General features: G+C 34.2%; 1 protein-coding gene across 9 annotated transcripts in view; it reads left to right on the forward strand.

Annotated features, from left to right (window-relative positions):
* Nucleotides 1-13,398, forward strand: part of NBEA (neurobeachin) — a 664,605-nt gene that overhangs the window by 222,115 nt on the left and 429,092 nt on the right. For all 9 annotated transcript variants that reach the window (XM_041767622.1, XM_041767623.1, XM_041767626.1 and 6 more), the window contains one exon: nucleotides 10,088-10,526. In XM_041767622.1, coding sequence (XP_041623556.1) covers nucleotides 10,088-10,526 — 439 coding nt within the window. The remainder of the gene's footprint in view (nucleotides 1-10,087; nucleotides 10,527-13,398) is intronic.

Here is a 13,398-nt window from a genome sequence, read left to right on the forward strand (position 1 = left end):
TTATTAAGACTTGTTTTGTGGCATAATGTAATCTGGAGAATGTTCTGTGTGCACTTGGGAAGACTGTATTCTGTTTTTGTCTGCTTTTGGATGAAATGTTCTATATGTTATCTGTTATATCCAACTGGTCTAATGGAGTGTTTAAGCCTGATGTTTCTTTATTCTCTTTTTCTCCTATAGGTCTGTCAATATTTGCTTTATAAATTTAGGTGTTACTGTGATGGATAAATAAATATTTACAAATATTTTATCCTCTTGTTGAATTGACCCCTTTATCAACATGTAACTACCATCTTTGTTTCTTATTGCAGTCTTTGTTATAAAGTGTTTTTTTCCAATATAAGTATAGCTACTTCACCTTTCTTTTCGTATGGAATATCTTTTTCCATCCTGTCACTTTTATTCTCTGCATGTCCTTACATATGAAGTTAGTCTCTTGTAGGCAGCTTATAGATTGGTCCTTTTTTTTGTTTTTTTCAATCTGTTAAGCCATTCTATATTTTTTTTTGGAGAATTTAGTTTATACATGTATGTTATCCAGATTTTTATGGCTACTACCCAGGGAAAACCTCTTGACCACCTGGCTCTGAAGGCCAGAGGAGCTTGTATTTGTGGTGTTACAGGATTGTAATAATCTGTGTCACCCAGAAAGGAGTGTTCCAGTCCAATGTCCCATTTTTGCAACTGCTACCAGGGGACAACTATATATCACCTGACTCTGGCAATTCATGCTTATGAATCTAACAGGGCTGTAACCAATGGGGAAAGAGTTCTGAAACATTTCCCACCCACAGGGCACAACTAGAGGCAATAGACCCAGGAAATCTGTCTTTCTGGGAAGAAGGCTTATTAGCTAATCATCACGGCTACACCCTGAGGGGCAGGCTTCTAATTAAACATGCATCTAAAGGCTGACTTTATCAATCAGAGAAGGACAAACATTATATGGTCTCATTCATTTGGGGAATATAAAAAATAGTGAAAGGGAATAAAGGGGAAAGGAGAAAAAATGAGTGGGAAATATCAGAAAGGGAGACAGAACATGAAAGACTCCTAACTCTGGAAAATGAACTAGGGACGGTGGAAGGGGAGGTGGGCGGGGGTGGGGGTTACTGGGTGGCGGGCACTGAGGTGGGCACTTGATGGGATGAGCACTGGGTGTTATTCTGTATGTTGACAAATTGAACACCAATAAAAAATAAATTTATTAAAAAAAATAAAGGCTGACTTTAATCATTTCCAGTGACCTTAGAAGACAGGCACCATATTTGGACACTCCCTCTGCTATACTCTAGAATTCCAGTGTCTCCCGGAGGGGAGCTTTACATGTCTCTGGTGCCCTGGTTTTTCTGTGCTCTGTTTTCTGCAGCTGCCACCCAGGGAATGCCCCTTGATCACCTGGCTCTTCTGGGTATGGGAGCTTTTATTCCTGGATCCTACAGGACTTTGCCAAGCTGAGTGACAGTTCTTGGCAGGCTGCCACTACCAGGGTACTACCCAAGACCGCAGACTAGGACACACCCTCTAGTCTTTTTTGTGAAAGTGGTCTCTCTGCTCGTCCTGAAACTTGGCCTTTGGCCCATATCTTATGGCCTGTGGAGTTGATCCCAAGGCATATAGCCTGTGGATGCCACCTTGGTGCTTTTCTTTTCCTTGCTTCAGGTTTTTGGTACCTCTCAATAAAGAGCATGTGCACTCCTCCCAGAACCCTTTTCTTTTTTTTTTTTTTTTTTTTGCATCTGCCACTGGGGACACTGCCATACCATCTGGCTTTTGTGGCCAGTGGGATTTACATTGTTGGTTCCATGGAACCATATATATTTTCATAATTTAAGGTGCTGCTGCCTCAGGGTCTGTCATCTAATTAATCTGAATCAGGATTCTTCCTTTAGGGATACTGGCACGTCTTAGCACATCATCAGTTACTGGGAGCTACTAAAATGTAGCGGGCTGCTTGGATAAGTGCAAAGGTTTGAGAGACAACAGCATTTGGGTTGAATGCAAGATTCATCTCCTATAGGAGTTTGCTCCTTTGAGCCTGGGAGAGGTGGTTATTTCATACAATGCATTAGAAACCAAGACATAGAGGCAAGCAAAATGAAGAAACAGAGGAATATGTTCCAAATGAAAGAAAAAAAAAACCCTCAGAAATAACATTAATGAAATATAGATAAGTAGTTTACCTGATAAAAAGTTAAATGGTCATTGAGATACTAATTGAACTGGGAAACAGAATGTGTGAGCATAGTGAGAACTTAGATGAGGAAAATAAGAAAGATACTAGTTAGAAGATACAGAGCTAAAAAAAAAAAAAAAAAACTTAAAAATTAGGGTGGTTCCAGAACAGACTAGATGAAGCAGAAGAAAGGATTAGTCAACTCAGAGACAAAATAATAGAACTCCTATAACCCAAGCTGCAAATATAAGAAAGAGTGAAGATAATTTGATGTTCTTATGGGACATCAAAACATACTAACATTTGCATTATAGGATTTCCAGAAGGAGAAGAGAGAAAGAAATTTTACATGAAGAAGGAATGGCTGAAAAATTCCCTAGCCTGGGGAAGGAAGTGTATCTAGATGTATTAATTTTGAGATGTCTGTGGAAGTCTTCTAAGTCTTTGAAAAGCTTAATCAAAGAAAGGAGAGTAGTGGTGATAGACTAACAAGTGTCTTAATCCTTACAGCCTACTTAAGATACACATTTTTCAAGCACAATCCCCGCAATTCTGAAAGCTAACTAATTTTTCCAAGATCACATGGAAAACTAGCAAGTTATGAAGCCAGAATTGGTACTTTGATCAATTTGATTGCATCACTATCATCTTTCAGTCATGACATATCCCTTCAAAAAAGGAGAAGAAACCAAAGCAGCTTAAGGGCTAGAAATATAAGGGGCTGTGGGGCTGAGAAGTTGTTCTCTTAGGATAGGAGATACTGGTCTGCAGATAGAGGGGCCAGAGCTAAGAAAGACAGGAGTTGATGAGTAGAGAGAATAACTGATAGATGGTTTGGCTCTATATTTTCTTACAGGATATGGTGACTGTGATAATGATAACAGTAAAATCAATAATGGCAGCAGTAGGTACAAAAACTTAGGTTACTTGATGCCAGGCACTATTTATAAATTATGTTCTTTAATCATCACAACTGTAATGTATAATGTGTACTTGATGTGTGTTCTGTTACTATGCCAGTTTTACAGGTAAAACATTGAAACTGAGAACGCTTAAATGGCTCATTTGGTATCCCAAAGCTAATAAGAGGTAAATAAGTCTACACTGAAAATCAAAGAGTCTTCATTTCAAAGCCTGAACTCTTAACCTTGTATATAACATGCAAATTGTGGCCTATCTGATAGATGGTAATAGAATTATACTGTTACTTAGCTGTTTCTATTTTCCTGCAACTGAAGACAAGTTTTAGGCTTATATGTTGGCATTTTGTTATTAGTGCTAATGGTTGTCCCTATAACACTATGGAAGTGCTTGATGTATTTCAATGGGAAAGTGTTTTTTCTTTGAGAAGAAAAGAACTAAAGAGTACTACAACAAGATAGGGCTAATGAAGAGCAAAATATGTATATATGAATATTTTATAATTGATAATTGATACTTTACTCAAAATGTACAAATTGGCATTGTAAACATCACTCAAAGATAGGAATTCTGAAAGAATAGAGTAAGGACCTCCAAAGAACTGCTCCTCCAAAAAGCAATAAGAATGCTAGCAAAAATTGTCAAAATCATCTTTTGCTCACATCTGGACAGTTGTCAAAGGCTTGCAACAATCCAGAGAGTGCTAATTCAAGAGAAACTGCAGAATCTTTTTAAGAATATCAGGCTGTTTGGTGATTTAACTTGCACTATTAGTATCCAGTTCTCCTCAGTTCTGTGGTATCCTTGAATGTCTGCATGCAGACAACTGTGGTAGCTGTGAAAACCAGCAGCCTAGCAGCACTGGAAGGAAGCCAGTTAAGTTTGGAAATTTCAGAAAGTCCACTGAGCACTGTCACTATCTGACCTGTCTGGAAGCTCCCTGGGAAAGCTTTGTTCACAGTGCTTGTCATTATTTAACCTGATCAGAACTTAACTTGATGAGAAGCCCTAGATGTTTTTTGAAATAATTAGCAGCAATTGATTTTTTTTTTGCAGCAATTGATTTTTTAATATTGCAGCTCCCCGAGGTGGCAGTACCAGTTGGGGCAAATAAGAACCTTATCAAAAGCTTAAAAGGAAGACCTTCCAGGAGGGGCCTGGGAAGGCCCCAATCATTTACTTCTGGGTAACCTTGAAGGCTCTGTGCAAGCAAGAAATGAAGGTTAAGGCAGATTGTCAAAAGCATGCCCTACCACACACCCAGAGCCTCTGGCAAAGAGTGGAAGGTGTACTGGTACAAGATAATTAAGGCAGTCTCTGTCTAATCATTAGCTGATCATTGAGCTAACTGAACAGAAACTTCAATGACTGCAGGTGTTCTGGGGATATCAAAAAATATCAAATATCTAACAAAATTCTATAAAATTTTATAGTAGAATTGTATAGAATTTTTTTAAGAAAGTCAATAAACAGAGTAACAATGAGCCCTATAGGAAGAATCTGATTTCTAAAAGTCATACGTTATCTGAAAATGTTTCAGTTTTCAACAAAAATTTTTTGACACTTCTAAAGAAACAGGAAAGTATAGCCAAGATAGAGGGGAAAAAAAACAGTCCATTGAAACTGCCCCTGAGGAAGCCCTGTTATTGGACTGACTAGAAAATCTTTTTAAACCAGTTATTGTGCAAATGCTCAAATAACTAAAGGAACACTTTTTTTTAAGGAACATTTTTCTAAAGAAAATATGAGGGTGCTATCTCACCAGAGAGATTATCAGTAAAAAAAATTATAGAAAAGAATTTAAAAAGAGATATGAAGTTGAAAATCATAATAACTAAAATAATTCATTAGAGGGGTTCAACAGAATATTTGAGTTGGCAGAAAAAAGATTCAGCATACTTGAAGGCAGGTCAATTGCTGTTATCTTAGGAATATCGTTCTGAGGAACAGAATGAGAAGAAGAAGGAAGAAAAGTGAAGAGCCACAAAGACCTGTGAGACACCATCAAGTGAACCAACATACAAATAATGGGAGCCTAAGAGAAAGGAGACAGAATTGGGAAGAAAGAATTTTTAAATAGTGGCCTGTGGGACGCCTAGGTGCCTCAGTGGTTAGGTGCATCTGCCTTTGGCTCAGGGCGTGATCCTGGAGTCCTGGGATCCAGTCCCCAGTCAGGCTCCCAGCATAGATCTGCTTCTCCCTCTGCCTATGTCTCTGCCTCTCTCTCTCCCTCTCTCTCTCTTTCTCTCTGTCTCTCTGTCTCTCATGAATAAATAAAATAAAAGGAAACTGGCCTGAAAACTTTCCAAATTTAATGAAAATCATTAGTATTCACATCCCAAAAGCTAATCTACTCCAAGTAAGATAAAGAGATCGATATATTACAATCAATTAGAAGTACCTTTCTGGATCTTAGTTGTTTATTCTGAATTATAATTTTGTCTCTTACGAGCATATTCACTGGTAATATTAAATTCCTGACGTATTCTTATACATTTAATGTAACAAAAAATAAATCATATATAAATAAATTGCAAAAAATTACTCAGTGCAGTGTTTGTTGTGTAAAATGAATAATAATGATTTCAAATCTTTTTATATATGGCAGCTTTTTTCTTCATTGGAATTCAGGTCAATTTTTGTGTAACTTGGCATTTTGGGATTTAACATAAACAAAACATACAAGTTAGTTATATATCGGTTTTTATATTTTAAATTACTCTAATGTGATTTAGTTTGCTTAGTATTACTACTTGAGCAAATAACTAATGTAATTTTAGTGTTATACTAAGAAGAGGCTATATGTTCCATTTATGTCATTTCTTATTTAAATAGTTTGGAAAATAGCAATTTGAATAATTTGGTAAGTAAGACATTGAAACATTTTACACATCACTGTAATACAATATATTTGGAGAAAAGTTTGTGATAAATGAGGTCCCCATATAGAAATCATGTTATTTGTTGAAGTTAACCCCACATTTTTCCTAAAAAGTATTTATTAGGTGAACTCATTAGGTTCGATGAAAATCAGTAAGAAAACGAGGCATCTGGCATGCAGCTGCCTAATTTCATAAGGTTAAGATCACTCAGGCCAGTCATGTTTCTGCTTTGTATATTAACCTGGCCTCTTGGTACAGACACTGATCGAGGAAGAACAATTGAAAAATTACAATTCTGTTGTCACTGATACAACTGATGCAGCTGCGATCAGTTGTACTTTTTCTCTTGTTCATGCTTAACATCCTGTTGAAGTCCCTTAGGTTAAATCCTCAAAGTAGTTTAGTGTCCTAGAGAAGCAGTCTGGAAATATATGTTATCCAAACTCAAATTGATGCTATCAACGGAGTATATTATGTAAAAAATGTTAATGCATAATGGGAAATTAAGGTAGGCCTTTGAACTAATCTGTTTTTTACTTGCGAGTGCTATTATAAAATTTTCCATTGGTGTTTATTTTTATTTCTACATAATATCACAAAATATGCTTTATAATGCTTATTTATGTGAATAGCATTCTTACTGAATATCAAAATTACTGCTTCATTTTTGAAATTGTTGGCTTATCAGTCACAGTAAAAATAATGTTAAAATTATATTACTGTGTAAAGATTTTGATGAGGCATTAGAAAGTATTCCAATATTCAGTTTTAATACCTTAATTGAATTTTAGACAGGTCAACATTTATTTGAGGTCAAAGTATCTGATTAGTGAGTTATAGATTTTTATTGTTCTTTGAGAGTCAATTGAACAGAAAAGCAAAAAATTACATAGTTGGTGGAAAAATCTTTTTATATGGTACCTTGTGGACACTAAATCAAAGATACTAACTTCTTATATATTCTATTTGTAGCAAAATGCTTATATTTCAGGTCATATTACTTGAAAAGTTTACATCTTTATGTAGCTCTTAATGTAAAACATGCCATAAATAAAGATATTGAAACATCGCATTAGGATAAAGCCAAACTAGGCCAAATCTGTAGATCAGCCAAATTCAGACTAAGTGCTAGATGTGACTATATGCCTTTTTAGAATTAAATTCTGGAAGAAATTTTAGCCTATGCTGGTAACCATGTCACTGATTTGTTGTCAATGTTAGAGTCCTTCTTTTGTTTCTGCATTTACATTCTCTGTCCTATTGTCGTAGAGACTTTACTACTGCTGTTTAATTTTCTACTGATTTTCTGCCACAATTGTTTTTGCTCCCCAAATATATAATATATAGGTGCAAATATGTGTTGAATAAATTCAGTAGTTACCTCTAATAATAGCAATAAGTGCCTAAAAGTTGTATTCTCATTCTTTATTCCTAGCTTATTACATCAACTTTTGAAGTATCAATTATCATCTCAGTTTGAATAATCTCAAAATACATGACTATATTTCTTTTTACTCAACAGCTATAAATCTTTCAGAGATTCTACACTCAATTGATTTCAAAATTCATTACATTTCTGAGCAGGGGTGCTGGAGTGGCTCATTTGGTTGAGTGTCCACCTCATGGTTTCAGCTCAGGTCATGATCTCAGAGTTGTGAGATAGAGCACCACGTAGAGCTCCTTGCTCAGCAGGGACTCTGCTTGATTGTCTCTCCCTCTGCCCCTCCCCCCACTCTCGCACATATGTATGCTGTCCCTTGAATATATGAATAAATCTTTTAAAAATATATCTTTTTTAAAAAAAAGATTTACTTTAGAGAGTGTGAACGAGATGGGGGACAGAGGGAGAGAGGGAGGGAGAAAGGGAGAATCTCCAGCAGACTCCTCCCCCCTGAGTGTGAAGCCCTACAGGGAGCTCTGTCTCACAACCCTGAAATCAAGATCCAAGCCAAGATCAAGATCCAAGCCAAGATCAAGAGTTTGACGTTCAACTTACTTAGCCACCCAGGCACTCCCCTCACGCCGCAAAAAAAATATTTCTGAATAAACTTGTTAATCTTTTGCTTTCCTCCTCAGTTAGTGGCATGTCTCCATTCTTTTTCTTAAGATAGATATTCCAGATTGCTTCTCAGCTTCATTCTTTTCCTTCCTGCTTATTCCAAATGCTATTATTCTAAATCCTAATTTTCTTCACAAGGTTTTATTAAAAATGTGAAACTGTTACCTTACCTCTTATTTTTTTCCTTCTCCAGTGATTTTCCAGGAGTATTATTAAAATTATCTGTCTTCTCAAAACTTTCATGCAGTTACCTAATTTTTAGTCTTGGAACAACAAAGAATAGGTCCTACCTTGTTTTTCATGTTTTTCATGTTGGTCATCCAGTGTTTGAATATTATTGTCATGTTCTACTGATTAATCTTTTCTTTCAATTCTGACATCCTTGAGAAAACAAATAAACCTATGTAATAAATATGTGGAAAACACTCAAGTCTGAGAGATGTACATTTTTAGCTAATTTAAGTTGTATATTAGGTTGAATAATATGAAGATGTTATATTTTTAAAGTAGTGTATGTATCTAATACAGTTTGAATCAAAAGAAAAGGAGAATCAAAAGAAATAAAAGGTATCTTTTTCTGAATCTTGGTAAAATTATTCTGAAATTTAGAAAAAATAAATTCACATGCTCAGTAAATTTGGATGTCATGACATTAATCTATAGTTAAGAAACTAGCAGAACTGTCTAGTAGAGTCTCAGAATTAAGCACTGTTGCTTAAGAAATCCCTTCGCATTATGATTAATCCTTTAGTATGTGTGTATAAATCTTTGAACTAATTATTATCCTACCCCAAAAATACTATCACCAAAACAATATTTCTATGTGTTTTACTAGAGACTTCAACAAAGGTTTTGTGAGATGTCTTGCTGAAATCAAAATAGTCTATTCCCTGTTGGGCAGTCACCTGATTTCCTGTCCTAATAGTATTTCAAAACAAAGAAACAACCAAAATAACAAGAATCTAAGGGCAGTTTTATAGAACTTACAGATGTTCATTTTTAAAGAGAACTTAAAAATAAGTTAGTGTGCCCTTCTTGTTTTACAAAGGATAAACTTAAATATAAGTCAGAGTAATAGAAGTAGCTAACATTAACTAAGTATCTACCTTATATAAGACCTGAAAGTAATTTCCCTATAATATCTTATTTTTTTCTTCAACATGACTTTATTAAGAGCTATTATCCCTAATATACCTAGATTACATAAATTTTTTAAGGTTATCATTTAGAATTTGTTAACATTTTATTATATAGGGAACATCATCATGTTAACATTTGCATAATGAAATTTGATAGGCATTTAGCATTTGAATTTTTTAAAATTTAGTTGGTAATATTGTATGTATATTTTATACCTATATATAATATTTTATCTGCTTCAGTTTTCACAAATTGAAATTTATATTTATTCACAAAGAATAAATACTCCAAAATAATTATTCGTAAAGGCACGTATAGGCCAAATTCTCTAGGACATTATTTTTTATTAAAGTATTTATCTCTTTAAAATAATCATTTTGCATGTTTTTTGCTATTAACTTCAGAATTTTAGGTATGATATGTATGTGATTTTAAAGTAACATCTTTCACTAGTTTAAATATTTTAATTAGATATTATTTATTGATTATTGAAGTACCAAAAGTATAAAATGACTTCATATTGTTAAGGTAACATGAGAGAAGTATAACCATTTCTCTTGTATGATTGGTAGCTAACAATGAAAGAATAAAGGGGAACTTCACATAATAATTTTTATAAGCTGCTAAAAGAAATTGTTGTGGGTACAGTTTCTCCACATTTTTAAAGACATCAGTTTTGAAATGCCAGATGGCTTTTAAAAGAAACAAGGTTCTGCTGATGCTTTCTGAACAATGTACATGGATAGTATTTTATAATTCAGTTTTGTTGTTATGCACATCCATTTAGCAATTTTTTTTGTTTCTCACAGGTCTTATTTTCTTTATTCTAATATGTGAGAATATTTTATTAATAAATACTAGATTTTCACTTGAGAAGCTTTTTGTTTAAACCAGTTTCTTTTATTACAGAAACACCTGCTACATTTCCAGACACTATAAAGGAAAAAGAAACACCCACCCCTGGTGAAGATATTCAGCTAGAAAGTTCCATTCCACATACAGATTCAGGAATTGGAGAGGAGCAAGTGGCTAGCATCCTGAATGGGGCAGAATTAGAGACGGGCACAGGCCCTGACGCCATGAGTGAACTGTTATCCACTTTGTCATCTGAAGTGAAAAAATCACAGGAAAGCTTAACTGAGAACCCCAGTGAACTGTTGAAACCAGCACCATCCATATCTAGTATTAGTCAAACCAAAGGCATCAATGTCAAAGAAATATTGAAAAGTCTTGTGGCTGCCCCAGTTGAAATTGCAGAATGTGGCCCTGAACCTATCCCATACCCAGATCCAGCATTGAAGAGAGAAGCGCAAGCTATTCTTCCTATGCAGTTTCATTCCTTTGACAGGTAGGTACTGAACTTATCATTCATAGTGCTCTAAACACAGAAGGAAAATTCGAGTTTATTTTAAAAATATTAAGAGGGTCTCAAAAACTTTATATTTAGTAATATAAATTCTTACTACAAAGAATATCAAAGTGATAGGTCAACCAGGTTGGTCTCATAGTAGGACACTTAAAAAATACATCTCAAAAAAGGAGTTTCAATAGGAGATGCAGAACAGCACATTAAATTAGAAAGAGGGAAAGCCAGATTCTGATTGTAATTCATCATCAGTGACTACATTGAGGAAGTGATTTTATCTTTGGGAATCAGTTGTTTCATGGATAAAATGGGGGAGGGAATAGTCCATATCTCTTCAAGGTCTAGTCTGTTCTGAAATTCCTATATTATAATACTGAAAACTATAAAAATTGCCAGAGATTAAATAGCTTGCTTTAAGTAATAAATTCAAGTGTTCAGATTCAAGTGTTAAGTGCAAGTATGGAAAAAAATTTTAACATATACATTATCATCTCAAAATATGCGTGGAATTTTCAGAATCAATGTAAAGGCCATATTTTGAGGCATGTATTTGAAAGTATTGTTGAAAGGCATTTTAGATTTCTAAACTTTTTATAACATGGCCCATATATCTGCATTCAAATGTTAAATCTTACAAGGGGTTTTAGTTAAGAACAACTAATTTTTTTTCCTGTCCCACTATATACCATAAAAATGATAGTTTACAGAAGCAGGATAAAACATTATAGAACCCAAGAATTTGCTCATGTAATTTATCCTATTTAAAAACTTACGCAGCATTAGAAAAATATTGTAGGATAGTCATAATTACTAAAAATAGTACTTAATGTTGATATTGGGACTTCTCTTTTCATATTAACATATAAAATAATGTGTTTACCATCTGAATTAAATTATTATGATGTTGAAAACACTTCCTCCCATCCAAAATTTATATTGTGTGTGTGTGTGAGATGATTGGTAAACAATTGTTTTTTGTTTTAAAAAAGATCAAGCTAGGAATTCAAATGTTTCTTAAGCCAGAATGTCAAAAATCAACATATAGTCAAAATGTAATACCAATTCTGTATTGCTTTTCCAAAATAGCTATACTGCTTTGTGCAAATTAGAGACAGTCATTTTTTAGTGTTTAGGGCTAGAGGTATGACAGTAAAGGCATTTTCAGTTAAGACAGGTTATCTTTTTTATATATAAATTAAACTTTACCTTTAAATATTTTAACTACTGTCCTTCAGATATTTCTTGAAAATTTATTGGGAAAACATAAGTAACATTCATCATCATATCAGATACAAAGACAGATACAAACAGTGTTGTCTACACTGAACTTACAGAGTAGTAAATGGAGTTGAAATGTTTGCAAAAAACTGTCGTACAAGATAAAATGTGTTAAGTATCAAGATTTAAAAATACTAAAAAAAATGGAGGGGCTATAAAATGTAGGAAAATATTTCCTTTTTTCAACGGTTTGTGCTAACATTATGTTCATATAGTTTATTGGACGTTCCTTATACCATCTCAGATTGATGTCCTCTGCTTCATCTATTTGATTTATATTCCCAGGATATATGCGTATGTGTTTTTATGAGTGTATGTAAACATATGTATGTAAGTATCTATAATTGTATAAGTCTACAAAAATGTTAAAATAATTCAGTTTAGGTTCATAAAATTTTTGTGTTCCACTATTAAATTATATATTTAAATTTTGTTAACATAAACAATAACTACTGAGGATTATTGTGATTTGCATAAGAGAATCCAATAAAATAAAAATTAAGTTAAATATTTTTATTTTAATTTGGATTATTGTTAGAAAAATTTTTTCATTAAAACTTAAGAGAGCTATCACTTGAGTGCCAATATCCTCAGCTACTCAGAATTTATTACACTTTGTGAATATTGCTTTAAAAAATAGAACTTTCAGAAAAATAGAACTTTCCACTTGTTTCCAGTAGCATTTGTGCAAAATGCAATGGAAGTGGAGCCATTATTCTAAATTGCGTAAGTAGAAATGAAATTGAGGCACACAAAGCATATTTCAGTTCTTTTTAGGAAAAGGGTCTCCAGTGTAGTTAATATATGCAGTGGCTCAAGTACTATCAAATGTAAATGATGAGGTGATAGTGATGAAAGGAGGGGATTGAGGTCTCAGGGGGCGCTGATGACGGATGGAACAGAAGCGGCCTTGCACGGCACGTAACTCAAGTCTGTCGTCTTCACTGCTCAAAGCCATAATGGGAGGTGGCAGTCTGAAATGAGTTGCCACGGCAAAGAGTATTATTTTTGAAATGCTTTCACACAAATCACTAGGCCCTGCATACAACTTAGTTTCATGCTTTAATGTCATCAGGAGGCACAAATTGGTGTGTCTAATTGTTTGCCACCTGCCAGCAAAATGAGCTGCCAGCCAGCCAGACGGGTTTGATTGTCTGTCAGCCATTCAATAGATTGAGAGTGACAACATCAAAAATTTAACTTCAAACTCTAGAGCTTTGAGCAGCTTTTCAGAGACATCATCCCCAAAGTGCTTCTGGACAACTGCATTTTTCAATTATATTTCCAATATATTGCTACCATTTGCCTCATCTGTCTTAAGGTAGCTATAATTACATTATGAAGTATATAAACATATTTCTGAAACAGTAAAGTCTGAAATCCAAGTTATGACATGTCTTTTAACATCAGATTGAATTCCTTGAAAATAGGATCCAAGATGACAGGCTTTAGAAGCAAAGTCCTGAATACCACAGTTTCAAACACCGAATTATCACGGGTCTTACTCTACCAATAATGTATTTTTCATTTTTATCTCTAGTTGAAAAATAGCTATCGACTCAGTTGCTCATTTCTT

The sequence above is a fragment of the Vulpes lagopus genome, chromosome 8 (assembly GCF_018345385.1).
Source record: "Vulpes lagopus strain Blue_001 chromosome 8, ASM1834538v1, whole genome shotgun sequence".
NCBI lineage: Eukaryota > Metazoa > Chordata > Mammalia > Carnivora > Canidae > Vulpes > Vulpes lagopus.